General features: G+C 35.7%; 1 protein-coding gene across 1 annotated transcript in view; it reads left to right on the forward strand.

Annotated features, from left to right (window-relative positions):
• Nucleotides 1–27979, forward strand: part of POF1B (POF1B actin binding protein) — an 84888-nt gene that overhangs the window by 40176 nt on the left and 16733 nt on the right. The window contains exons 6-9 of the mRNA XM_087859507.1: nucleotides 4893–5023; nucleotides 18465–18492; nucleotides 21095–21169; nucleotides 27563–27655. Of these exons, the coding sequence (XP_087715633.1) occupies nucleotides 4893–5023; nucleotides 18465–18492; nucleotides 21095–21169; nucleotides 27563–27655 (327 nt within the window). The remainder of the gene's footprint in view (nucleotides 1–4892; nucleotides 5024–18464; nucleotides 18493–21094; nucleotides 21170–27562; nucleotides 27656–27979) is intronic.

Here is a 27979-nt window from a genome sequence, read left to right on the forward strand (position 1 = left end):
AGGACACCTGGGTGGCTCAGTCAGTTAGGTGTCTGCCTTCACCTCGGGTCATGATCCCAAGGGACTGGGGCCGAGTTCCACATTGGTCTCCTTGCTCAGCGGGGAGCCTGCTCCTCTCTCTACTTGCCACTTCCCCTGCTTGTGTGATCTCTTTCTTTGACAAATACATTTTAAAAAATCAGAAAAAAGCAAAATTACCTCTGAATTTTCATCTGCATCTTAAGCTTATATCACATGCACAATAATTTAGCATCTTTTCTGGAGTAGAACAATAGCATCTTTACAGCAGGTATCATAAAAAATACTTGCGCTCTTGGCATACATGGTTGGTGACTTCTTTAGAAGTTTTCTGAAAATAAAATATACGAGTGCTATCATGTTTTGCTTGAATATCCTGCTAAAATAGTTCTGAAATCTCTTATATGTCATAAAATTTGTCTTTGGTTGAAGGTTGATCAGCCAGCCTACTATATCCCCACTTAGAGCCAGTTATTCTCTGAATTATGGTTAGCTACATTTAATTTCTAGCACACAACTAATAGAACAGGCTTGCAATTTCTGACTTACTCATGGCCTTCATTGTCTTTGTTCCTTTGTCAATGACAGTTGCATAGCACTTGTTAAAAATGGATTTTTTTGTCCTAGAAGTATTTTTCCAATCAGATACACTGTATTGTTTGCTGTGAGGTCCAGCAAAGTACACAGGTAAAGCAGAAACAGTTAAATTCATCAGTTTACTCTGCCGTCATATTTAAAAGCATTTCTGTCTAAATGTCTGATGTACAAGATGTAGAAGTAGCATACTTAATAATATCACTTACTGTTTTGTGCCCTGCAGATTATAATTCATAGAAAAGTTTTTAGAAACATGTTTTCTAAAAAGAATTTTTGCTTGGGATTCAGTTTTTGCAAATTTCAAAACCTTTTGAGTCAACTACTAAAAATGTAATCTAACAATTATTTCAACCAGATTTTTGTCTCAATTTTTAGTGTCATTAACACAAATCTATAAGGGATTGTCTTCCTAAAGAATTCTTGTAAAATCTTGTTTTGAACTTGGTTGGGCAGTCACTCTAACCCTTTATTTTCTTCATATCTTCTATATACCTCATCATGTTTGGGCTGAATATGTTTATTGTGAATGGTGTATATTTTGAAGTTTTTCCTTCCCTTAAAATTTTGGTTTAGCAAAATTGACATTCTGCTATTAATTCACCTTCAAATGATCTGACAAATTTCCAAACAACTTTTTTCTTAAAAATTTCATTGCCTAAATGGAATGAAATATTGTTCCTGAAAGTTATTTCATTTAATTTTATGCATTTTAATTCCCTAAATAAATGTTTTGGAGAGTTAAAAAAAAGTATGACTCATTTTTTTAATAAAGATTTTATTATTTATTTATTTTAGAGAGAGAGAGTGCAGGGGAAGGGGCAGAGGGAGAGGGAGAGAATCTTAAACAGACTCTGAACTGAACGTGGAACCCGATGAGGGGGTTCCACCTCATGACCCTGAGATCATGACCTGAGCCAAAACCAAGAGGCAGATGCTTAACTGACTGAGCCACCCAGGTGCCCCTCACTCTTTACTCTTAAAGTTTATTTCTTCAGGGTAAGGAAAGGGACCAAAGAGAAAAAGATTTACATATGTAAAATAATATGAAAACAATTTAATATAATGGAACACAGAGAGCTAAGTTGAATTAGCTTGTTGGCTGGTGTACTTTTAGTTTTCATGCTGGTATTAAATCTTGAGATGGTTTTCAAAGTGTGGGTAAGATTTGGATACACAGCAAGAAGGAGAGAGAATATTCCAAGGAGTGAAAAATGTGAGTAAAGAATAGAGACAGAAATAACATGATGTGTGCCCAGGACAGTGAAATCCACTATGGCTGGAACAGAGAAAATTTTGGGGAACATAAAGTGTTACTATGTGTTAGCATTTGAAGGTTTTATATTGAATATACACAAGTTAATAATTCTATGACATCAAGCATATTATATGTTGATATTGACCTTACCAGTTTATCTACTCATGCCTTTATATAGGAGACTTTACTCTCTTTAGGAGGCAATCATTATTTCTTTCAGAAACCAACTTAAAAGGGTACATAGACAAGATAACATTGTGCTGTATTCACCAAGACTTACAAAACTGTAAAAAAAAATTTTTTTAATGAAAACATAGAGAACCCAGAAATGGACCTTCAGCTCTTTGGGCAACTAATCCTTGATAAAGCAGGAAAAAACATCCAGTGGAAAAAAGACAGTCTCTTCAATAAATGGTGCTGGGAAAATTGGACAGCAACTTGCAAAAGAATGAAACTTGACCACTCTCTCACACCGTACACAAAGATAAACTCCAAATGGATGAAAGACCTCGATGTGAGACAGGAATCCATCAAAATCCTAGAAGAAAGCATAGGCAGCAACCTCTACGACATCGGCCACAGCAACCTTTTTCATGACACATCTCCAAAGGCAAGAGAAAAAAAAGATAAAATGAACTTGTGGGACTTCATCAAGATAAAAAGCTTCTGCACAGCCAAGGAAACAGTCAAAAAAAACTAAGAGGCAGCCCACGGAATGGGAGAAGATATTTGCAAATGACACTACAGATAAAAGACTGGTATCCAAGATCTACAAAGAGCTTCTCAAACTCAATACACAAGAAACAAATAAACAAATCAAAAAATGGGCAGAAGATATGAACAGACACTTTTCCAATGAAGACATACAAAGGGCTAACAGACACATGAAAAAATGTTCGAAATCATTAGCCATCAGGGGAATTCAAATCAAAACCACACTGAGATACCACCTTATGCCAGTTAGAATGGCAAAAATTGACAAGGCAAGAAACAACAAATGTTGGAGAGGATGTGGAGAAAGGGGATCCCTCCTACATTGTTGGTGGGAATGCAAGTTGGTACAGCCACTCTGGAAAACAGTGTGGAGTTCCCTTAAAATGTTAAAAATTGAGCTACCCTATGATCCAGCAGACGTAGTGAAGAGAAGGGTCATATGCACCCCAATGTTCATAGCAGCATTGTCCACAATAGCCAAATCGTGGAGGGAGCTGAGATGCCCTTCAACCGATGACTGGATTAAGAAGTTGTGGTCCATATATACAATGGGATATTATTCAGCTATCAGAAAGAACGTTTTCTCAACATTTGCTGCAACATGGACGGCAGTGGAGGAGATAATGCTAAGTGAAGTAAGTCAAGCAGAGGAAGACAATTATCATATGGTTTCTCTCATCTATGGAACATAAGAAGTTAGAAGATGGGTAGGAGAAGAAAGGGATAAAGAAAGGGGGGTAATCAGAAGGAGGAATGAAGCATGAGAGACTATGGACTCTGAGAAACAAACTGAGGGCTTCAGAGGGGAGGGGGGTGGGGCAATGGGATAGGCTGGTGATGGGTAGTAAGGAGGGCACATATTGCATGGTGCACTGGGTGTTATACACAACTAATGAATCGTTGAACTTTACATCAAAAACCAGGGATGTACTGTATGGTGACTAACATAATATAAAAAAAATTGTATCTGAAAAAAAAAGAAAACATGAAGATACTATACTGTAATTTGAATATGACCTTTTCTATTTATCTGTATTTTTTAAAGATTTAATCATTTTGGAGAGACAGAGAGAGAGAGTGTGTGTGAACATGAGTGGGAAGGGCAGAGGGAGAAGGAGAGAGAATCTCAAGCAGACTGTGCCCTGAGTGTGGAGCCCAAGATAGCACTCGATCTCATGACCCTGAGATCACGACCTGAGTTGAAACCAAGAGTTGGACACTTAACTGATTGTGCCACCCAGGCACCCCAATTTATCTGTATTTTATAAATGACTTACCATATCACAGAAATGGTTATGAAAACTCATCTTTGTTTACTTTGCAATATTTGTAAATCTTCTATTTGCCTCAGCATGCATGATTTTTTAGGGTCTACATTCAGAGGACAGGTTGAAAAGGAAGTATTAGTGGTCAAATTTGAGGTCCATTTATCATCTATATACTTAGGAATAAATGTATTTATAAGACACTTATGGTCCCACATGCAATATCAAAGGTAGTATGGAATGCAGTCTAAGTTATTAATCTCCAGGTAGTGTTCTGGAGATGGAACACAAGGTGGTCAACATTTTTGAAAAGATTGGTACCAAATTATATGAAGCCAATAGAATAGGTCTTATTTAAGACACTGTTCATAGTAATTTGTGTTTAGGACTTCCAGTGTCTTTGAAGTGTATGAATTTTCTACATTTGGCCATTAGCTACTCTTTCCCTTGTCAGATTGACTATATATTCAGTCCAAATAATAACTGAAGGGAATATAAGAAGAAATACATAAAAACATATTGAACTGAGGTTAATTTAATCTAACTGTAATATATGCTGATAAATTAAGCTGCATTTCACTGAGAAGATGCAAGTCCAAATAAAATTAATTCTTTTATGTCAGTATAATTCAAATAATTCACATGTTCTTTTCCAACGGAGAACAGAAGAGTAAGTCATGTGGTGATAATGGGCAATTTAGAGATTTTGATTCACTTGTTTTACTGTTTTATTTAAATATATAGGTATATATCTCAAGAATTTTTATATAAATTATTCAAGTTTTGCATTCATTAGATCACTTAGATTAGTGAAATAAAATTGAAAATGTTATTGTAATGTTGTTTTTCCTTTAAAATCCTCTCATATTGAAAAATGTGTAACTCAGTTGTAAAGAAAATTTAGTGGGTTGACTCATATAATGACTTTGTAATGACTTACTTGTATTCATAGGTTATGTAACTTTTTCTCATTTGACATCAAAACGTCTATCAACTTAGAAATACTTAATGTTGCTTATAATTGTGCTTGATGCTTTCTTCAGGTGATAATTCAAGATGATGGCCCTGAAAAGTTGGACCCCAAATATTTTGGAGAGTTACTTGCTGATCTAAGCCGTAAAAATACAGATCTATATTATTGCTTATTAGAACATTTGCAGAGAATTGGAGGAAGGTACTGTAAAAATATAATATCATTTGCCTTGATGTTGTAGCTATCAAACATTTTATGATACTTTGGTATTTTTTTAATGTACTTTATTTTTTAGAGCAGTTTTAGGTTCACAGCAAAACTCTAGTACTTCTTTTTTTTAAGGTTTTATTTTTAAGTAATCTCTACACCCAACAGGAGGCTCAAACTGACAACCCCAAGATCAAGAGTCACATGCTTCACCGACTGAGCCAGCCAGGTGCCCCAAAACTCTAGTATTTTAATGGGGAAATAGGGTAACTATATGAGCAGATCTGAGCAAATTCTCATTTTCAGAGTTAATGTACTTCATGAAAATCATCAAAAAAGATCACACCAGTCCTTTTAGCATCAGTAAAGAATTCCTCGGACCTTCTTTTGTAACATACTTTGATGACAAATGCAACCTCTTGGACAGGGAGCTCAAAAAAATGCATAGCATACTATGACTTCTTATAAGATATTATACTGATGATATAAAATACAATCTATTGTCAATACACTACTATTCATCTTCCATTGATTTATGCTCAATGTACAAAGGCCAGAGTTTAATATACATTTAGTGTTATATATTACAAAAAAGTTATGTATTATTTTAATATATATTATACTACATATAATATATTAAACATAAATTATATAAGTATCTGCAAATTAATAGAAATATGAATGTGTATGTTATTAAATAATTATATGTATTTAAATATATATACATAAACAATTTATCAACTATTCATGCATAGATGAGAGCATATTATGTCCTGAAATGAATTCCATAAGCTACATAAGCTACAAAAGTTGCCTTTTGCTACATACTCACATCATGTATATGGCCAACTATCAGACAATTCTAGGAAAGCTCCACAAATTCAGAAAAATATGTAGGATAAAAGAAAGTTGGTAGATTTTTTTTTTAGTTCACACTTCACTAACTGTATTCTTCTACATCTTAAAGATCTTTAATCTCTTATCCGTCTTTTTTCGTCTCCATTTATTACAGTCCTTTCTCTCCATTTTTAGCTCCATCCTCTCTAACTTTTCTCACTTTCATATACATGACTGCAACCATTCCCTTACTATCATCCTCAAGTGCCTTACCTTCTTATCTTATTGTCCCTCCCACTTAGCAAAATTCCAATTCTTGAGTAGCCTAGCTATCTGCTTTATTTATTGTTTCTTTTACCACTCTTTTTACCACTTTGTATCTACTCTGTCCAATACATAACACTCACTACCCCTAGAATTCAGAGGGCTCTGTGAGGGCTGTTTTATATACCCTGGTTTCCTTGGTGTTTAGCATGGTGATTAGTTTAGTGTGGTAAACAGTAAATATTTGTTGGATATATGAAGGTCTTCTTTTTTAAAGTTTTTATTTAAATTCCAGTTAGTTAACACACATTGTAACATTAGTTTCAGGTACACAATATAGTGACTTAACACTTCCTTACATCACCTGGTTCTCATCACAAATGCCCTCCTTAATCCCCATCACCTATTTAACACCCCCCCCCCACTCACCTCCCGTCTGGTAACCATGTTTGTTCTCTATAGTTAACTTACAAAACTCAACACACAAAAAACAAACAATCCAATTAAAAATGGACAGAAGACAAAGGATACATGTACCCCGATATTTATGGCACCATTATCAACAATAGCCAAACTATGGAGAGAGCCCAAATGTCCATTGACTGATGAATGGATAAAGAAGACATGGTATATATATATATATATATATATATATATATATATATATATATATAATAAAATATTATTCAACCATCAAAAAGATTGAAAGCTTGCCATTTGCAATGACATGGATGGAGCTAGAGTGTATTATGCTAAGTGAAATAAGTCAGTCAGAGAAAGACAAATACCATATTATCTCACTCATAATTGGAATATAAGAAAGAAAACAGATGAACATATAGGAATGGGGGAAAAAGGAGAGAGAGAAATAAGCCATAAGTGACTATAAACAATAGAGAACAAACGGAGTGTTGATGGAGGGAGGTGGGTGAGGGATGGGCTAGATGGGTGATGGGTATTAAAGAAGGCACTTGCTGTGATGAGCACTGGGTGTTGTATGTAAGTGATGAATTGCTGAATTCTACTCCAGAAACCAATGTTGCAGTACATGTTAACTAACAAAATCTAAATTTTAAAAAAATTGGCAGAAGACATGAATAGACATTTTTCCAGAGAAGATATACAGATGGCCAACAGACATATGAAAAGATGCTCAACATCACTGATCACCAGGGAAATGCAAATCAAAACTACACTGAATGCCTTCATTACTGCTGCATCCATGCAGTTGAGCACTGTTAGAGAAAAGCGCAGGCATTTATTTGAATTGGAGTCATTATAAATGCATGATTTCCATCTTCAATTAGTCCTTCTTCATTGTTTTATTCGAATAAACACCTTTTCTCATTACCCAAACAACTATTTCACACAACCAGCCATTTGCATAAGGTCACTACCTTAAAATCTTCCCCCTCACTCTAAATAGTCAATTATTTATTGAGTGTATGTGCCAGAGACACTGTGCTAAGTACTTTTCCTATATTGTCTAATTTGTACAGTAACCCTAGAAAGTTTCAAACGGAGACCCAAAGGGAGTAAGTTATTAACTTAAGGTCACAACAGCTACTAAGTGCTTGAAATGGATTAAACATTTTTGAGTATTTTTTTACCTATAAACTGTGACTCAGCTTTTCTACAAAGCCTCCCTTATATATTTAGTTTGGTCAAGTGTTCATCTTCAGTGCATTCATCACGCCCCATGAATATTTTTATCAAAGTATCACATTGTAAAATCAAGAGCATAAAGAGACTTAGTCTTAAGTACCCTGATTCTAGATCCAGAGTTCATACCCTGGGCTTGTGTTTCAGCTTTTGTTACATACTTGATGTGTAATGTCAGGCAACTTGTTTATTTTCTCTGTACTTTAGTTTCTTCATCTGTAAAATAGGGATTATAATAACAATACTTATCTCTTAGGTTTGTTATAAGCCAAAAATGATTTAAGACATACACTTACAAGCAGCATCAGCATCATGTAAGAACTTAGAAATAGTACTACAGAATCAGATACTCAGGGAGTTATACACAACTATTGAATCATTGAACACTGCATCAAAAACTAACAATGTAATGTATGGTGGATAACTTAACATGATAAAAAAAAAAAAGAAACTCAGGGAGTGGGGGCCAGCAACAAACCCTACAGAGGACTCTGATTTATGTTCAAGTTTGAGAATCACTTACCTAAGACCACAAAGGTAAAAAAATCTGGGAATAGAGCCCATATTTTGAGGACATTTTCTCCTTAGGCAAATCACTTAACCTTTCAGTATTAGATATATATCTCCAAATTATTTAAGATAATGAAGACAAATTGAAGAAATTATCATTTTTTGAGCCATCAAATATGAAAAGTTCACAGTATTTAGACTGGTTTGACATCGTTCAAATTTTGTCTAGGAACAATTATGTTTATATGAAGTAAGACAGTATTTAAATGTCTTTTATATTGCCCCAAAATAGTTCAGAGCACATGGATTTGACAAAGTTGCTACTCAATAAACGGTTATAGAATGAGAGTTAAGTATATTCCAAATTTATTAGTTCACACTAACTAGAAGTAGATAAAGTAACTGAGCAAAGGATGTTACATTATTTCATAATGATTACCCCAGTAAAGGTGTAATTCGTGGCTTGGGAACAACTCTTTCGTTGAAGGGTTTTGATAAATTTACATGTATGACTTGAAGATGTGATTAAGCAATACAAAGCCTTGAATTTAATTCTTAGAGTACCTAAAATACTACATACACAAAAGAGATAGAAAGGTAGTGTCTCCACATTAATAAACACTCCACAGTGGAGAGGGTCTTTTAAAATTTTGGTGATTAAGACTTTCTGTTAGAAGGTTGTCAGTTTATTTCTCCTTATTCTTTCCCTCTTTTCCAACTTTCATTCTTTTTGTTTTGTTTTGTTTTGTTTTGTTTTTCCTTATTATATTCCTTCCTTCCTAGGAGGTGAGATTACATATAGTAAGTGCCACTGTTTTTAAAAAAATGTTTAAAGTTTTTATTTAAATTCCAGTAAGTTAACATACAGTGTAATATTAGTTTCAGGTGTACAATATAATGATTGAACACTTCCATACAACACTTGTGCTCATCATAACAAATGGACTCCTTAATCTTTATCACCTATTAACCCATCCCCCCACCTCCCCTCTGGTAACAATCAGTTTGTTCTCTATAATTAAGAGTCTGTTTCTTGTTTTGCCTCTCTCTCTCTTTGTCTCCATGCTCTTTTGTTTTGTTTCTTAAATTCCACTATGAGTCATATGGTATTTGTCTTTCTCTGACTTATTTCCCTTAGTATAATACGCTCTAGCTCCACCAATGTCATTGCAAATGGCAAGATTCCGTTCTTTTTTATGGCTGAGTAATATTTCATTTTATATATACCACCTCTTCTTTATCCATTCATCAGTTGATGGACACTTGGGCTGTTCCCATAGTTTGGCTATTGTAAATAATGCTTCTATAAACATCAGAGTGTCTGTATCCCTTTGAATTAGTATTTTTGTATTCGTTGGGTCAATACTTAGTCACGCAATTGCTGGATCCTAGAGTTCTATTTTTAACTTTTTGAGGAATCTCCATACTGTTTTCCAGAGTGTCTGTGCCAGTTTGCATTCCCACCAACAGTGTAAGAGGGTTCCCCTTTCTCCACACCCTTATCATAACAACTGTCGTTTCTTGTGTTGATTTTTTTTTAAGATTTTATTTATTTACTTGACAGAGACAGCCAGCGAGAGAGGGAACACAAGCAGGGGGAGTGGGAGAGGAAGAAGCAGGCTTCCAGCGGAGGAGCCTGATGTGGGGCTCAATCCCATAATGCCGGGATCACGCCCTGAGTCGAAGGCAGACACTTAACAACTGCGCTACCCAGGCGCCCCTCTTGTGTTGATTTTAGCCACATCTTTTCATGTGTCTGTTGGATATCTCTGTCTTGGGAAAATGTCTAGTCATGTCTTCTGCCCATTTTTATTTTTTTTAAATTTTTATTTAAATTCTAGTTAGTTTGGGTGCCTGGGTGGCTCAGTCAGTTAAGTGTCTGCCTTCAGCTCAGATCATGATCCCAGGGTCCTGAGATCAAGCCCCACATCAGGCTCCCTCCTCAGCGGGGAGTCTGCTTCTCTCTCTGCCCCTCCCCCAGCTTGCAGTCTCTCTATCTCTCTCTTGCTCACTCTCTTTCAAATAAATAAAGAAAATATTTAAAAATTAAATTCTAGTTAGTTAACATAGAGTGCAATATTGGTTTCAGGAGTAGAGTTCAGTGATTCATCACTTACATACAACACCCAGTGCTCATCATAGCAAGTGCCCTCCTTAATACCCCTCACCTATCTAGCCCACACCCCGCCCATCTCCCTCCATCAACCTTCAGCTTGTTCTCTGTCTCTAAGAGTCTCTTATGGTTTGTTCCCCTTTCTTTTTCTCCCCCTCCCATACGTTCATCTTTTTGTTTCTTAAATTCCACAGATGAGTGAAATCACATGGTATTTGTCTTTCTCTGACTTATTTCACTTAGCATAATATATTCTAGCTCCATCCACATCGTTGCAAATGGCAAGTTTTCATTCTCTTTGATGGCTGATTAATATTCATATATATATATATATATATATATATATATATATATATATATATATATACACACAGACACACACACACACACATATACTACATCTTCTTTATCCATTCATCAGTTAATGGACATTTGAACTCTCTCCACTCTCTCCACAGTTTGGCTATTGTTGATAATGCTTTCTGCCCATTTTTAAATTGGATTATTCATTTTTTTGGGTGTTGAGGTTCATAAGTTCTTTGCATATTTTGGGTACTAAACCTTTATCAGATGTGTCATTTGCAAATATCTTCTCCGGTTCTGTAGGTTGCCTTTTATTTTGTTGATTGCTTTCTTTGCTTTGCAGAATCATTTTATTTTGATTAAACCCAAATAGTTCAATTAAAAAATAATTCAATTTTGCTTTTTAAAAAATTTTTAATTATGTTATGTTAGTCACCGTACAGTAGTACATCATAAGTTTTTGATGTAGTGTTCCATGATTCATTGGAACACCCAGTGCTCCATGCAATATGTGCCCTCCTTAATACCCATCACCTGCCTAGCCCAATCCCCCACCCCCCTCTCCTCTGAAACCCTCAGTTTATTTCCCAGAGTCCATAGTCTCTCGTGGTTCATTCCCCCTTCTGTTTACCCCCCTTCATTCTTCCCTTCCTTCTCCTACCGATCTCCCTGCTATTCCTTATGTTCCACAAATGAGTGAAACCATATGATAATTGTCTTTTTCTGCTTGACTTACTTCACTTAGCATAATCTCCTCCAGTCCTGTCCATGTTGCTGCAAATGTGGGGTGATCGTTCTTTCTGATGGCTGAGTAATATTCCATTGTATATACGGACCACATCAATTTTGCTTTTCTTTCTCTTGCTTTGGAAGACATTTCTAGAAAGAAGTTGCCATGGGTGGCGTCAAAGAGGTCACCTGTGTTCTCCTCTAGGATTTTTATGGTTTCAGGTCTCACATTTAGGTCTTTAATCCATTTTGAATTTCTTTTTGTGGTTGGTGTAAGAAAGTGATCTAGTTTCATTCATTTGTATGATGTTGTCCAGTTTTCCCAACACCATTTTTTGAAGAGACTGTCTTTTCTCCCATTGGATATTCTTTCCTGCTATGTTGAAGATTAATTAACCATATAGCTGAGGGTTCATTTCTGGGTTTTCTATTCTGTTCTATTGATCTGTTTGTCTATTTTTGTGCCAGTACCATACTGTTTTGATCACTACAGCCTGGTAATATAACTTCAAGTCCAGAATTGTGATGCCTCCAGCTTTGCTTTTCTTTTTCAAGATTGCTTTGGCTATTCAGGATCTTTTCTGGTTCCATACAAATTATAGGATTGTTTGTTCCAGCTCTGTGAAAAATATTGATGGTATTTTGATAGGGATTGCATTGTATATGCAGATTGCTTTGGGTACCATAGACATTTTAGCAATATTTGTTCTTCCAGTCCATGAGAATGAAAAGTATTTCCATTTTCTTGTGTCCTTTGTAATTTCTTTCATCAGTGTTTTACAGTTTTCAGAGTCTAGGTCTTTTACCTCTTTGGTTAGATATTTACTTTTTTTGGCAGAGTTGTAAATGGGATTGATTCCTTGATTTCTCTTTTGGCTGCTTCATTACTGTTGTATAGAAATGCAACAGATTTCTGTATGATGATTTTGTGTCCTGCAAGTTTACTGAATTCCTGTATCAGCTCTAGGAGATTTTGGTGGGGTCTTTTGGGTTTTCTATATATTGTATCATGTCATCTGCAAATAGCGAGAGTTTGACTTCTTCCTTGCTGATTTGGATGCCTTTTATTTATTTTCCTTCTCTGATTGCTGTGACTAGAACTTCCAGTACTATGTTAAATAACAGCAGTGAGAGTGAATATCTCTGTCTTGTTCTGACCTTAGGGAAAATGCTCTGTTTTTTCCCTACTGAGGATATTAGCTGTGGGTTTTCATATACGACCTTTGTTTTGTTGAGGGTATGTTCCCTCTAAACTTTGTTGAGGGTTTTTATCATGAATAGATGTTATACTTTGTCAGATGCTTTCTTTGCATATGTTTAAATGATCATGTGATTCTTATCCTTTCTCTTATTAATGTGGTGTATCATGTTGATTGATTTGTGAATATTGAACCACCCTTGCAACCTAGGAATAAATCTCACTTGATTATGGTGAATGTTTTTTAATGTATTGTTGGATTTGGTTTGCTAGTATTTTATTGCGAGTTTTTGTATCCATATGTTCATCAGGGATATTGGCCTGTATTTCTCTCTCTCTCTCTCTCTCTCTTGTGGAGTCTTTATCTGGTTTTGGTATCAGGGTAATGCTGGCCTCATAGAATGAATTTGCAAGTTTTCTTTCCTTTTCTATTTCATGCAATATTTGAGAAGAATAGGTATTAGCTCTTCTTTAAGTGTATGGTAGAATTTTCCTGTGAAGCCATCTGGCCCTGGACTTTTGTTTGTTGGGAGTTTTTTGTTTTGTGATTCAATTTCTTTGCTGGTTATTGGTCTGTTCAAATTTTTTATTCTTTCCTGTTTCAGTTATGGTAATTTATATCTTTCTAGGAATTTATCCATTTCTTCCAGGTTGTCCAATTTCTTGGCATATGGCTTGGCTTATGGCTTTTCATAATATTCCTATAATTTTTGCATTACTGTGGTGTCAGCTGTTATTCCTCCTGTCTTATAATTTTATTTATTAGGGTGCTTTCTCTTTTCTTTTTGATAATTATGACTACAGGTTTATCAATTTTATTATTTTTTTGAGGAATCATTTCCTGTTTTCATTGATTTTTTCTATTGTTTTTTCCCCCTGTATCATTTATTTCTGCTGTAATCTGCATTATTTCCTTTCTTTTTTGTAGCTCCTTTAGGTGTAAGTTTAGGTTGTTTATTTGAGATTTTTCTTACTTCTTGAGGTAGGCCTGTATTGCTATATATTTCCCTTTTAGGGATCACTTTTGCTGCATCCCAAAGGTTTTGGACAATTTTGTTTTCATTTTCATTTGTTTCCATGTATCTTTTTATTTTTTCTTTGATTTCCTGTTTGTTTGATTCATTTTTTATTAACATGTTGCTTAAGCTCCATGTATTTGTGGTCTTTCCAAGTTTTTTCTTGTGGTTGATGTCTTTTTCATAATGCTATGGTCAGAAAAGGTACATAGTATGATTTCAAATTTATGTATTTGTTGAGACCAGTTTTGTGACCTAATATGTGGTCTATTCTGGAGAATGTCCTATGCGCACTTGAAAAGAATGTGCATTCTCTTGTTTTAGGGTGGAATGTTCTGAACATATCTGTTAAGTCCATCTGGTCCAGTGTGTCATTCAAAGCCATTGTTTCCTTGTTGACTTTTTGTTTGGCTGATCTGTCCATTGATGTAAGTGGGGTGTTAAAGTCCCCTACTATTATTGTATAATTATCCTTTAGTTCCTTTATGTTTGTTATTATGTGCTTTATGTATTCAGGTGCTCCCATGTTGGGTGCATAAATATTTACAATTATTATATCTTCTTGTTGGATTTTTCCTGTTTACGATTATATAGCCCTTGTTTGCTTCTTCTTACAGTCCTTGTTTTAAAGTCTAGTTTGTGTGATATATGTATTGTTCTTCAGGCTACCTTTGACATCCATTTGCATGATAAATGTTTCTCCATCCCTTCACTTTCGATGTGCAGGTGCTTTTAGGTCTAAAATAGGTCTCTTGTAGGCAGTGTATAGATGGGTCTTATTTTTTAATCCTTTCTGATACCCTATGTCTTTTGATTGGAGCATTCAGTCCATTTACATTCAAAATAATTATTTGTTTATTTGTTTATTACTTTTTTGTCATTGTTTCTGGAGATTTTCTCTGATCCTTCCTTGCCTTTGTCATTGTTAGTCTCTCCTTTGCACTTAGAGTCCCCTTGAATACTTGTTGCAGAGCTGGTTTAGTGATCATGAACTCCTTTAGGTTGTGTTTTTTTGTTTCTTTTTTTTTGTCTTTTTTTGTTTGTTTGTTTTTTGTTTTTTGTTGATGTTGTTGGGGAAAGTATCTTTCTTATTCTGCATGTTAGCCTTGCTGGATAGAGTATTCTTGACTGCAGATTTTTCCATTCAGCACTTTGAATATATCATGCCATTTTCATCTGGCTTGCCAAGTTTCTGTTGAGAAATCTGCAGCTAGATTTGTGGGTCTTCCCTTGTTTATTAAGGACTTCTGTCTTGCTGCTTTTAAGATTTTTTTTTCACTGTATTTTGCAAATTTAATTACAATGTCTTGGTGTGGGCCTGGTTTTGTTGATTTTGACGGGCATTTTCTGTGCCTCTTGGATCTGGATGTCTGTTTCTTTCTGCTGATCAGGGAAATTTTTAGCTATTATTTCTTCAAATAAATTTTCTGCCCCCTTTTCTCTCTCTTTTTCTTCTGTGACTCCTATAATATGAATGTTATTACATTTGATGGAGTCATTGAGCTCCCTACGTCTATTCTCATATTCAATTAATTCTTCTTTCTCTCTTTTATTCAGCTTCTTTTTCCCCCCATTATTTTTTCTTCTATATCACTAATTCATTCCTCTGCTTCTTCCAGACTGCTGTTGATTGCATCAAGCTTGTTTCCAATCTCCTTTATTGCATTATTCATCTCTGACTGATTCTTTTTTAACTCTTTTATCTCTGTGGTAGGGGGTCTCGCTGATGCCTTGTATTCTTTTCTGAAGCCCAGTGACTATCCTTATGATTGCTGCTTTAACTTCTCCATCAGGCATGTTACTTTTATCTGTTTCACTTAGATCTATTGCTGTGGCTGTGGCCTTATCTTGTTCTTTCATTTGAGATAAGTTTCTCTGTCTTGGCATTTTGTCTTAGTGTCTGCCTTCTTCATGTTAGAAAAGCCAGTTATGTCTCCTGCTCCTAAAATTAATGGCCTTATGAAAAAGAGGTTTTCTAGTGCCCAGGGCCTGGCACTTCAGGGAGTGTCTCTGGTATGTGCTGTGTGTACTCTGCTGTGATATTTTGGCTATGGTATCTTTCAGGCCTGTCATCTTCATAGGCTCTTCTTGCCTGCTGTGGGCAGTGTTTGGTACCTGGCCTGAATATGGTGACTTTTTACTCAGTGTGATCTGATCTGATTATGAAGTGAGACCTGACACCAACTCTACCAGGACTGAGGCCCTGCAGATTTCTTGTTAGGAGATGTGGTGTGAGCAGGGGTTTAGGCTGGTCTTCTGGAGGAGGGGCCCACTGTGCTGGTACTGAGGTATGCTTGACTTAGAAAGGCAGTCCCACCAAAGTGCAGGCAGGTAGGTTTGGTATAAGCAAGTTAGGTAACCAGTGTCCTTGCTGAGCTGCTTACTACAGGTGTCTCTCTGTTTATGCCAGAATGGGGGTAGGAAATGGTGCCAACCAGCTCCTTTCTTCCCAGAGAGGCCTCTCTGTGAAAGCTGCCTCTCAGGGATGTGCTCTGAGTGGAGTGTATAATCTCCCTGATGTGTGCCCCAGGCACACTTCAGATCTTTGTTGCCATACCATCTGCCCCCAGGTTGTTTGCCTGCCTTCTTTCCAAGAGCAGAGCAGTGCTCTCAGGGCTCTATCTCAGCTAAACCTGCTGTCCTTTAAAACCAGGCTTTAAGCCCTGCCGGTTGCAAGGTCTGACTAAATTCAGCCCTTCTCATTTTCCAAGCCAATGGCTTTGGGAAAACATTCTCTATGTGGGTTTCCCTGTGTGCTTCTCTCTCTCTCTCTCTCTCTCTCTCTCTCTCTCTCTCTCTCACCCTTCTCCACGACCATGGCTCTCCCCTCCACAATACCCAGTTTCTGTTTCTCCCCTAAATCACATCTCCACACTTCCTACCTACTTTGATGTGGCTTCTTGTCTCCTTTTAGTTGTGAAGTTTGTTCTGTCAGTCTTCAGGTCGATTTCTAGGATGTTTAGGATGATTTGGTAGTAATCTAGTTGTGTTCATGGGAATAGAGGAACCTAGGGTCCTCCTACTCTGCTGCCATGTTCCCCTCTTCTCCTGCCACTGTTTCTTTTTCCTCTTTTTTCCCCCCAGCCCATTGTAATTCTAGCCATCATCCCCTGGTGAGGATGGAAATGTAATCCACATTGATCTCTCCACCTCCTTGCTCTGCTGTCTTTGTTTTCACTCTCTCTTTCCCTCTCCTTTTGTACTCACTTTTCTTCTTTTTCCATGTTACAATTTAGCAATGAGTGAGTGCAGGGTCAGAATTAAGAAAGGTTGTCTCACGAAACCATCCTGGTTACTTTAAAACATTGCAGTATTAAGTGCTGTTGATTGTTCTTTGCTTTATTTATTTTTTTGTTTTCTTATTTGTAGAAACAAATGACTAGGGACATGTGTACTAGATTGTCTTGGAAAGTGGAATAGTTAATATAGAGGTCCATTAATACTGTGATAATTCCAGTTAATAGTAACGTAAGATGACTAAAACTGCATTGATTCATATTTTTAACTTGTTGTAACTCCCAGTATATGCATGCTGTTACTTTAGTAAAGCATTGAAAAAGTATACGATATTTTATTTATTTGTATTTCTAGGGCCTCCCCACAATTTCTATTTTGGGCAACAAAGAAAATCCCACATACATACATAGAAACAACTGCAAATATGTAGTCATGCCTCAGGAAATTGAATTTTCAGTTATCTTCCTCCACATTAGTTTTTTTAAAACATATGCAAGGTGTTTTGTACAGTGAGTGACCCTCTTATCTCCGTAAGCAATATATTACTCATAAGCACTTACTTAGAAGGTAAAGATAGGAGGTAATGTCCTAACATATCTCTACTTTTCCCTTATACTGAAGATATGGCACTCATATACCTCTGATTTTTTATGACCATCTTTAAAATATTCTGCCTTGCTGTCAGAACATGTGTACTGTGTTTTTGTTTGAGAAGTATGTTCAACAAATATTTTGTGCCCAGTTCTTCAATTAAGCACAGATGGAGCAAGCAGGCAGAAATAAAGTCCCATCTCTTGCCTGTGACACTAGAACAGTATCCTTTTCCACCTTCATTATTTCCCAAAGGAGCAAGTTCCAGACTGGTATAATTACCAACAATTCGTTTATGGCATTTGCCTACCTAACATGACTTCACAAAGGGTCTTCCAACCCTGGTGCCCAAACACTCATTTTGATGTTGGAAGTTCTATTATCCCACTAGAATTTTGGTCATGTTGCTTAAGGCTCTGTCCCTATGTAAACATTCAAATGCCTTTTAAGTTTTGTCACTGCCATATATATTGTAGTGTAGATTGAATGAGTTAACCTTGTCTTGCAAGTTTTGATTTTGATGAAAAGGGTATGAATAACTTGAAGACTCTGTAGAGAGAAGCTGGACTCAGCACTGAATGTGACCAATACAGGAGAAAAGGGAGGTGGAAATAGAGAACAACTATTATTGTTATTCATTCATTCAGGTAACATTTATTGCCAGTACCAAGGACTTGTACTTCTATCCATAAATGGACAGGTACTAATGGATGGCAGTAACTGATTTTCTATATTGTTTTGGTTGGTTATTTTGATATTGTCCATTTTTAATAGATTAGCTAGTTCCAGAAAAATTATCTTTATTTTTGTCAAATTCCATTTTAGTTAGTTTAAAATTTATTTGAATTATAAATTGAAATGTTGCTATTATGATATATCAAAAAGTAAGATAAATTAATTTGAACACTAGCATTTATATATGATCATTATATATGTTTTCTTAAGGTTGTCTATCTTTTTTTTTCACTCTTACAGCAAGGAAGACTTTGAGTCTGCAAATGAGGTAAGTGCAGAAATAGTTGAAAATCAAATATACTCGACAACAAAGCAGATTCTGATATTTTCACTAATGACACTGTTTTAGTTTGGTAACTTTGTTAGACTAGAAGCACAGATTAGTGAAAGACATGATTATTTTGCCTTTAAAATGATAAAACTATTTATATATTTGTAATAGCTATAAAAAGTAATAATCATTGGGGTGCCTGGGTGGCTCAGTTGGTTGAACTTTGAACTCTTGATTTCAGCTCAGATCATGATCTTAGGATTGTGGAATTGAGAACCACGTTGGGCTCCGTGCTCAGTGTGATGTCTGCTTGAGATTCTTTCTCTCCCTCTCCCTCTGCCCCTCCCCCCACTGTCTTTCTCTCTCTCACTCTTTAAAATAAATAAATAGATAAAATCTTTAAAATAATAATAATAAAAGTAAAAATTATTCATGCGAAAATGTTTTATCAGCTGTTATTTAGATTCAATTTGTCTTTCCTTATCAAAACATTGAAAATTTCATTGACCAAATACTCTTTGCTTTAGAAAAGTGAAACCTACATTAACTACATAAATGGCAAAATTAGTTTTAGTGTACTTTGAAGACTTATATGACCCATGCCAAATAGCAACTTAAAGTACATTTTTTTCAAGTATTATATATGGACATTTTGTTAATAATTACTTTTAATGGAATAAGTCATCAAATAGAGAAAACTGATTTCAATGTAATAAAAGAGCACAGTGGCCTCTTTTATGTTATTTTTTCTTTATTTCCAATGTATTAATACACTGTATCCATTACAATAATTCAGAAAGCCCTAGATTGCTGTTAAGAAGTACTAACTTCAGTTCAGCTTCTCACTTAAAATTAGCAGAAGCTTCTCACCAGAGGGGAGGTCAGTAGGGGTGATAGATAAAACAGATAAAGGGACTTAAGAGTACACTTAATTTGATAAGCACTGAGAAATGTATACAGTTGTTGAATCATTATATTGTACACCTGAAACTAATATAACTGCATGTTAATTATACTCGAATGAAAAAAAAAGACAATGGTGCTTGGTGGGCTAGGCAAGGGATTTGTGGAGATAAGTGTCTGGCTGTGATACCTTAGCTTCGGTACTTGGCTATCTTTTTTTAAATACTTATTATTTATTTATTTATTTATTTATTTATTTATTTATTTATTTATTTATTTGAGAGAGAGCATTGTGTGAGTGGGGGTGGGGGCAGAGGGAGAGGGAAAGAGAGAATCTTAAGCAGGCTCCACACTCAGCACTGAAACCAAGGTGGGGCTTGATCCCAGGACCCTGAGATCATGACTTGAGCCAAAATCAAGAGTCAGACACTTAACTAACTGAGCCACCCAGGTACCCAGTTCTCTGAGTTTTTGTAAGGACATCATCCTTCTATGGTTTGGGGAAGGGATACTGAAGTCAGAGGTAGTGGATGGTATTGTCTTGCAAAATCCATAGAGAAAGGCCACCCCCTGTGGAAGAGGGCAAGATATGCTCTGAAGAAGTGGATTCTTGGTCAGTCATCCAAGGAGGAGGGTCTTGGGCAGGTGAGAGGGGAAGACCCTGACTCTATTAGAATCTCCCTCTCTTGGATCTAGACCTCACAAAGGGAACTGTATGTATATGAGCTTCGGAATGAGGGCAATAAGATGATGTGGAAGACAGAATAATGGCCCCCCAAAGATGTCCACATCCTAATCCCTAAAACCTTTGAATATGTTACCTTAACATGGCAAAGGGACTTTGCAAATGTGACTAAGTTAAGGATCTTAAAGTAAGGAGATTATCCTGGAATATGTGGGTGGATCCCAATATAATCACTGAAAGTCCTTAAAAGAGGGAGGCAGGAGGTCAGAGTTAGATCTGCCAGGAGAAGCTGAGGTTGGAGTGATGAGGCCACCAGCCAAGGAATTTAGGCAGCCTGTAGAAACAAAAAAAAATGCAATGAAATAGATTCTCCCCTAGAGCCCACTGAAAGAATGCGGTCCTGCTGACACATTAATTTTAGCCCACTGACTTCCAATCTCTAGAACTATGAGATAATAAATTTGTGGTTCTTCAAGCCAAAAAAAAAATGGCTAAAGCATCTCAGTGTTGTTGCAACATCTAAATTTTTCAGAAGTTATCACAGCTCAGAGTAAATCCTCAATAAGCCCTTAATTTTATTTCCCCAAATTTTTATTATTTAAAAAAATCAGCCTTTAAAATGTCATATTTATTATTCAACAAAGCCTCCAGTTGTTGAAAGATAGACTGAAATAAAGTGTTTAATGGGATTTGAGAACCATCTTCTTGTTTTTTAAACTGCTCTTTAACAAATGTAGAAATGGGACATCTGGTTGTTTGCACAAAGCTTTTCCCTAAAATGCCTGGAATTCAAGGTTCTTTCCGTAGCGTATACGGTATAATCAATTTTTTAAAAGTAAGAACTGATAAGGCTAGAAGTGAAGTTGATAGCAACTATTGCCCAGAAAGCGAAATAATCTTTTGATGTTCCTAAAAATAGGCTCTGCTGCACAGAAGTCTGTGAACTGCTGACCCTAAGATTATAATACTAATATGTATCTGTTAAATGGATAACCTTCTCTTTTCTTACAGTCAGAAGACATTGAATCCTTGATTCCTAAAGGATTGTCAGAGTTTACAAAACAGCAAATTCGCTATATTCTGCAGGTGAGGTGGGGTCAAGAGTGGGTGTGAGATCAATGACAAACCACTAGCCAAGCATGCTTCCCTTGATTAAGAACAGAAAGTTCTAAATAAAAATCCTGTTCCACAAGAGTCAATTATACTTTGATTAAACAAGTGTTGCATTATAGTTTGTTCAGACTTTCACTTATATTGAATAACTAGCATTCAGGTAAGCATTCTAGAAATATTGTTCCCCGGTGTTGAATGGCCTTATTCTTTCCTCACTGCTATAGCACAACTTGACCTAATTTATAGCTTTGCCCTCATCGTCTCCATTTTCCATTCTACCCCTCACCCCACTCTTTGCAGTAAGAGATGGGAGAGGCCAATGCCTTGCTTTTTCTGATTTGTAGAATGATAGAGACTACTGGGGCAATAAATTCCCCAACAATGAAGGGAGAAACAGAAGAAGATAGATGCTAAGGGAATATGGCTAAAGAGTACATCTTCTTTCAAGAAAGAATTGTAAAAATAATCTAGCTCTGTTTAAGTGAGACCAATTTCTAAATTATTGGTCTTAAATCTTTGTTGGTCATCCAAATATTGGACCTGATGTCATTTTTGTGAAATTTAAATAAAATATTTTTAGTGGCACACAGTGTACATTATAAAAAGACAGTGGTGTAGGAAATACATACGCTTTGCAGAATCTAAATCTCAGAGATATCCTTGATGTTATGTTGGGTGGTGGGATGTCAATTGAAAGTGCATTCCAGGCCTATTTCTTTGAAAAACTCTTTCAGAGGATTTTTGCATCAAAGTTCATGAGAAACATTGGTCTATAGTTTTCTTGTATGCTCTGGTTTTGGTATCAGGAGAATACTAGCTTCATAAAATGAATTGGGAAGTGTTTCTTCTTTTCTATTTTCTAGAAGAGAATGTATAGACTTGGTATTAACCCTTCTTTAAACATTTGGTAAAATCCTTCAGTAAAAATATCTGGGCCTGGAGATTTGTTTTTTTGGGAGTTTAAAAAAAATTCCAAATTCAACTCCTTAATAGTTATAGGTTTATTCAAACGATCTGTTTCATATTGGGCGAGTTGTGGTAACTTGTATTTTTCAAGGAAGTATTCTATTTCATCTAAATTGTCAAATTTATAGCATATAGTTGTTCATAGTATCCCCTTATTATCTTTTTTGATGGCTGCAGGGTTTGTATTACTATCCCCTATTTAATTCTTGATACTAGTTATTTGTATCTTCTTTTTTCTTTTTCAGTCTTGTTGGAGGTTTATTAATTTTGTCCATTTTTTTTCAAAGAACTAGACTTCAGTTTTATGGATCTTCTCTATTATTTTCCTGTTTACACTTCCACTAATTTTTACCCTTGTCTATATTATTTCCTTCCTTTGCTTGCTTTTGATATGTTGTTCTCTTCTTTGGTTTCTTGATATAGAAAGTTAGATTATTGATTTGAGACCGTTTCTATTTTCTAATGTAAGCATTTAGTGCTATAAATTTCCTTTGAAATGCCTTTAGCTGTGTCCCACAAATTATGATATGATTTTCATTTTCTTTCAGTTCTATGTACTTTTTAGCTCCCTTTAGACTTCTTCTTTGACCTGTGGATTATTTAGAAGTATATTATTTAATTTCAGAGTGTTTAGAAATATTCCTGTTTTCTTTCTAGTACTGATTTCTAGTTTGATTCCACTGTGGTGAGAGAACATACTTCATATGGGATTAATTTTTTTTGAAATGGTTAAGTTTTGTTTTATGGTCAAGGATAGAGTCTATTTTGGTTTATGTTCAATGGGCACAGGAAAGGATTAGATACTTTGCTTGATGGGGTTGTTGAGTTCTTCTATATTCTTGCTCATTTTCTGCCAGGTAGTTCTTATCAGTTGCTGAGAGAGGCATATGGAAATCTTCAGTTTTAATTGTGGATTTGTCTTTTTTCCTTTCACTTCTATCAGTTTTTGCAGTTCTAAACATTTTGTAGCTCTATTGTCTGGTGCAAAAAAGTTTAGATTGTTATGTCTTCTTGGTGGATTGACCCTTTTATCATTATGTAATGGTCCCTCTTTGTCCTTGGTAATTTTCTTTGCTCTAAAGTCATTTTTATCTAATATCAATATAGCACTCTGGCTTTATTTTGTTAATGTTTTGCCTGGCATATCTTTTTTCCCCAAACTTTTATTTTCATTATGTATTTTTAAATTTCCATTATATTTGAAGTTAGCTTCTTATAGAAAACATGTAGTTAGATCAAACTTTTTTCACTCTGTAAATCTCTGTTTTTAATTGGTGTATTTAGACCAAGTTGTAATTATTGATACATTAGAGTTTAGCTCTGCTATTTTTATTTTTTGTTTTCTGTTTGTTCTGTTTTTTTGTTTCCTGTTCTCTTTGTCTTGCTTTCCTGTGGATTAGTTGAAAATGTTTTTAGAATTCCATTTTTATTTATCTCTGGTACTTTTGAGTATATCTCTTAGTATAGCCTTTTTAGTGGTTGCTCTAAGAATTACATTATATAGCCATAAATTATCCCAGTGTATTGGTGTCAACATTTTGTCAGTTTCAGTGAACTGTAGAAAATTTTGCTTCCTTTATCACTCTTTACTTTCCACATCTGTAACAGAGTTGTCTTAAATATTTCCTCTTTGTGCATTGAGATCCACTGTTACAATTTTTTGCTTAAACCATCAAATATAATTTAGAAACGCAAGAGAAGGAAAACCTACTCTGTTTTCTCATATGGTGCTATTTCTTCTCGATGCTCCAAATTCCTTCCTTTATCATTCTTTCTCTTCAGAGAACTTCCTTCACCCATTTTTTTAGGGTAGGTCTGTTAGTGACATTTTTTTTCAGTTTTCTTCATCTGGTAATGTGATTTCCCCTTCATTCCTAAAGGATATTTTCATTAGATACAGAATTTGTGGTTGACAATTCTTTTATTTCAGCACTTAAAAATGGTGTGCTATGTGAGAAACAAATAAACAAATCAAAAAATGGGCAGAAGATATGAACAGACACTTTTTCAATGAAGACATACAAATGGCTAACAGACACATGAAAAAATGTTCAAAATCATTAGCCATCAGGGAAATTCAAATCAAAACCACACTAAGATACCACCTTACGCCAGTTAGAATGGCAAAAATAGACAAGGCAAGAAACAACAATTGTTGGAGAGGATGTGGAGAAAGGAGATCCCTCCTACATTGTTGGTGGGAATGCAAGTTGGTGCAGCCACTCTGGAAAACAGTGTGGAGGTCCCTTAAAAAGTTAAAAATTGAGCTACCCTATGATCCAGCCATTGCACTACTGGGTATTGACCCCAAAGATACAGACGTAGTGAAGAGAAGGGCCACATGCACCCCAATGTTCATAGCAGCATTGTCCACAATAGCCAAAGCATGGAAGGAGCCGAGACGCCCTTCAACAGATGACTGGATTAACAATTTGTGGTCCATATATACAATGGAATATTACTCAGCTATCAGAAAGAACGATTTCTCAACATTTGCTGCAACATGGATGGCAGTGGAGGAGATAATGCTAAGTGAAATAAGTCAAGCAGAGAAAGACAATTATCATATGATTTCTCTCATCTATGGAACATAAGAACTAGGAAGATCGGTAGGGGAAGAAAGGGATAAAGAAAGGGGGGTAATCAGAAGGGGGAATGAAGCATGAGAGACTATGGACTATGAGAAACAAACTGAAGGCCTCAGAGGGGAGGGGGGTGGGGGAATGGGATAGACTGGTGATGAGTAGTAAGGAGGGCATGTATTGCATGGTGCACTGGGTGTTATACGCAACTAATGAAGCATCGAACTTTACATCGGAAACCGAGATGTACTGTATGGTGACTAACACAATATAATAAAAAAACATTAAAATAGAAAAAAAAAAGAACAAGTAATGGGCGCCTGGGAGGCCTAGTTGGTTAAGTGTTTGCCTTCAGCTCAGGTCATGATCCCGGGGTCCTGCGATCGAGTCCTACATCGGGCGCCCTGCTCAGTGGGGGGTCTGCTTCTTCCACTGCCCCTCACCCTGCTCCCATGCTCTCACTCCCTTTCTCTCTCAAATAAATAAATAAATAAATTAATTAATTAATTAATCAAAATCTTTTAAAAAAATGGTGTGCTATGTTCCTCTGGCCATTAAGATTTCTGATGAAAAATATGCTGTCATTTGAGTTGTTATTACCAACAGTGAAGTTTTCTCTTACTGCTTTCAAAATTTAAAATTTATCTTTAGTTTTAAGAAGTTTGACTCATTTGTCTGGGCATGCATTTCTGTTCAGGAATTCCTCAACTTTTTGAATCTATACTTATGCTTTTTGCTAATTTGGGGAAGTTCACAGCCATTATTTCTTCAAGTACTTTTTCAGTTCCACCCTCTTCTTTTCTTCTAGGACTTTTATAGCATATATGTTAGATATGTCTTATACTCTCACAGGTCTCTGAGGCTCTGTTCAATTATTTTCCAATCTATTTTCTCTCTGCTGTTCTAATAAAGTACTTTCTTATTGTTCTATCTTCAAGTTTACTGATTCTTTGTTCTGTTCTTTCCATTGGGTTTTTAGTCCATCCATTGAGGTTTTTGTTTTTTTAGTTATTGAGGTTTACAATTCTAGGACTTCTGTTTAGTTATTCTTTACATCTTCTATTTCTTTTCTGAGATTTTCTGTTCTGTTGCTAAGACTTTCTATTGTTAAGTCTGTTTGTAAATTTTTATTGAAGTATGTTTATGATGGCTGCTTTAAAATCCTTGTCAGACTATTCTAACATTTCTGTTATCTTGATGTTGGCATCTGTTAATTGTTTTTCTTATCAAGGTAAGATTTTCCTGATTCTTAGAATGACTAGTGATTTTTTTTTTTAATTGAAACCTGGACGTTTTGAGTATTATGTTATGACACTGAATCTTATTCAGATCTTCTGTTTTAGTAGGCCTCCTTTGATACTGAAACAACAGAGGACGTGGGGGCACTGCCTGTTACTGCCAGCTTAGGGTGGAAATCCAGGCTCCCCACTCAGCCTCTGCTGACACCAATCAGGGAAGGAGCTCCTTGTTCCTCCTGAGCTAGGGTAGAAATTGTGGTTCTCTATGAGGCCCTCACTGATTACCCTGGTTTGGATGTAGAGGGGTGTCTTATTACTGTTCCTGAATTGGCCTTCACTGACACTGCAAGGTGAGTGGCCTCATTTCTGCTGGGCAGTGATGAAAGTCTTGACTCTTCATTGAGAAAACTCTGACATCACCCCAGCAGGGATATGGAACAGTATATTATTACTACTGGATAAGGTGAAAGCCGAGGCTCCTTTCATACTCTCAACTGAACCACAGTGTTTGGGGTCTCATTTTTTTTTCCCGGCGGGGGGGATGAAAGTCCTATCTCTCCACCCTGCCTTCTCTAACAACAACCTGGTAAGTGGTGTTTGTGGACCTTTTTAGAGCCTGGTGAGAGAGAAGGTCTAGGTTCCCTTCTTGGCCTTTGATGGTTTGGGTGGAAGTATAAAGTTGAAGGTAATTCTCTGTGGTGTTTGGTTGGAATAGAGTGGTTATTATCTAAAAGTTCTCTGCCTTGCTAGGCTGCTCTTTTCATGGTTCTTTGGCTAGAGAGAGCAGATTTTCTAAAGACTTTTGTTGTCTGTATCCAGTGGTGTTTCTGGGTTACTGACTTCTCCAACGCCAGTTTGTGATACACGAAGCAAAAAGAAAACCTAAGAACTCACTTCTGTGTCATTTTGGGGGTTGCGATTTTCCTAACCAGACTTCCTTCTTTCCGAGTCTTTTCATGTTTGTTTTATACATAGTAATGTCCAGGGCTTTCAGTTATACTTAGAAGGAAAAGGGAAAAGTATTTCTATTCTATCTTTCCAGAAATGAAGTTGCCTGTTTTTTAAACCATTTTTTTAAAAATAAGTGAGTTTAATCTAGTAAAAGGGCTTCTCTCTCTTTAAAATTTGAGATGTTTCTATACTTCAAAGTTAAACTTAATTAGTGTTATATTTTTCTCACCTCAGGAAAAATCCATACATTTGGCAGCACACTTAAAGATATGCATTTTATTATTTGAAGTTTGACTGCCTCTTCTTTTCTAATCTTTAAATAAAGAATAAAAACAAATTTAAGAATTTTTTGATAGAGTCCTGTCTTGTGAGAAATATGATACTTCATCATGGAAAAAATAATAGACTTGTTCTAATCACATAGCTATGATGTCTTCAGGAATACTGATTGGATTACTTGTGTATGTTATTGATAAAATGCCTTGTATCATTATTCTAATATTGTTATATAAAAAATAAAATTTTTAATAAGTTTGCTTATGGGAACAGAAAAATAAGACTACTATCACTTATATTGTCTGTTTGTAAATGCTAGTAAATACAAACCATCAATCCTTTTCTTCCTCCAGATGAGGGGTATGTCTGATAAATCACTTCGGCTAGTGCTGTCCACATTCAGCAACTTACGGGAGGAGCTTGGACATCTTCAAAATGACTTGACAGTAACATTTATTTTTATTTTTCTTTCCAAAGCCTTCCTAGTTCCTAACTTCCTAACATAGAAATGAAGTCATTCAGTCTACCTTTCAAAATTTAATACAATGCAACAATATTATGCTCACCCAGACATATTTTCTTGAAACAATTAATTGAGGTTGAAAGAAAAGATAAGAGCTCTCCAATGTCAAAATAAAAGAAAGTTGGGTATGCACTTATTATTTAGTTTACCACTAAGATAATTTAATACCTAGAGCCAGGAAGTAGCTTGCAAAATTGGAATAATCTAATTCATTGAAAGGGAATTTCCCATTTTTCTGTAATAATAA

The sequence above is a fragment of the Ursus americanus genome, chromosome X, assembly GCF_024610735.1.
Source record: "Ursus americanus isolate L20-20 chromosome X, mUrsAme1.1.p, whole genome shotgun sequence".
In the NCBI taxonomy this organism is placed as follows: domain Eukaryota; kingdom Metazoa; phylum Chordata; class Mammalia; order Carnivora; family Ursidae; genus Ursus; species Ursus americanus.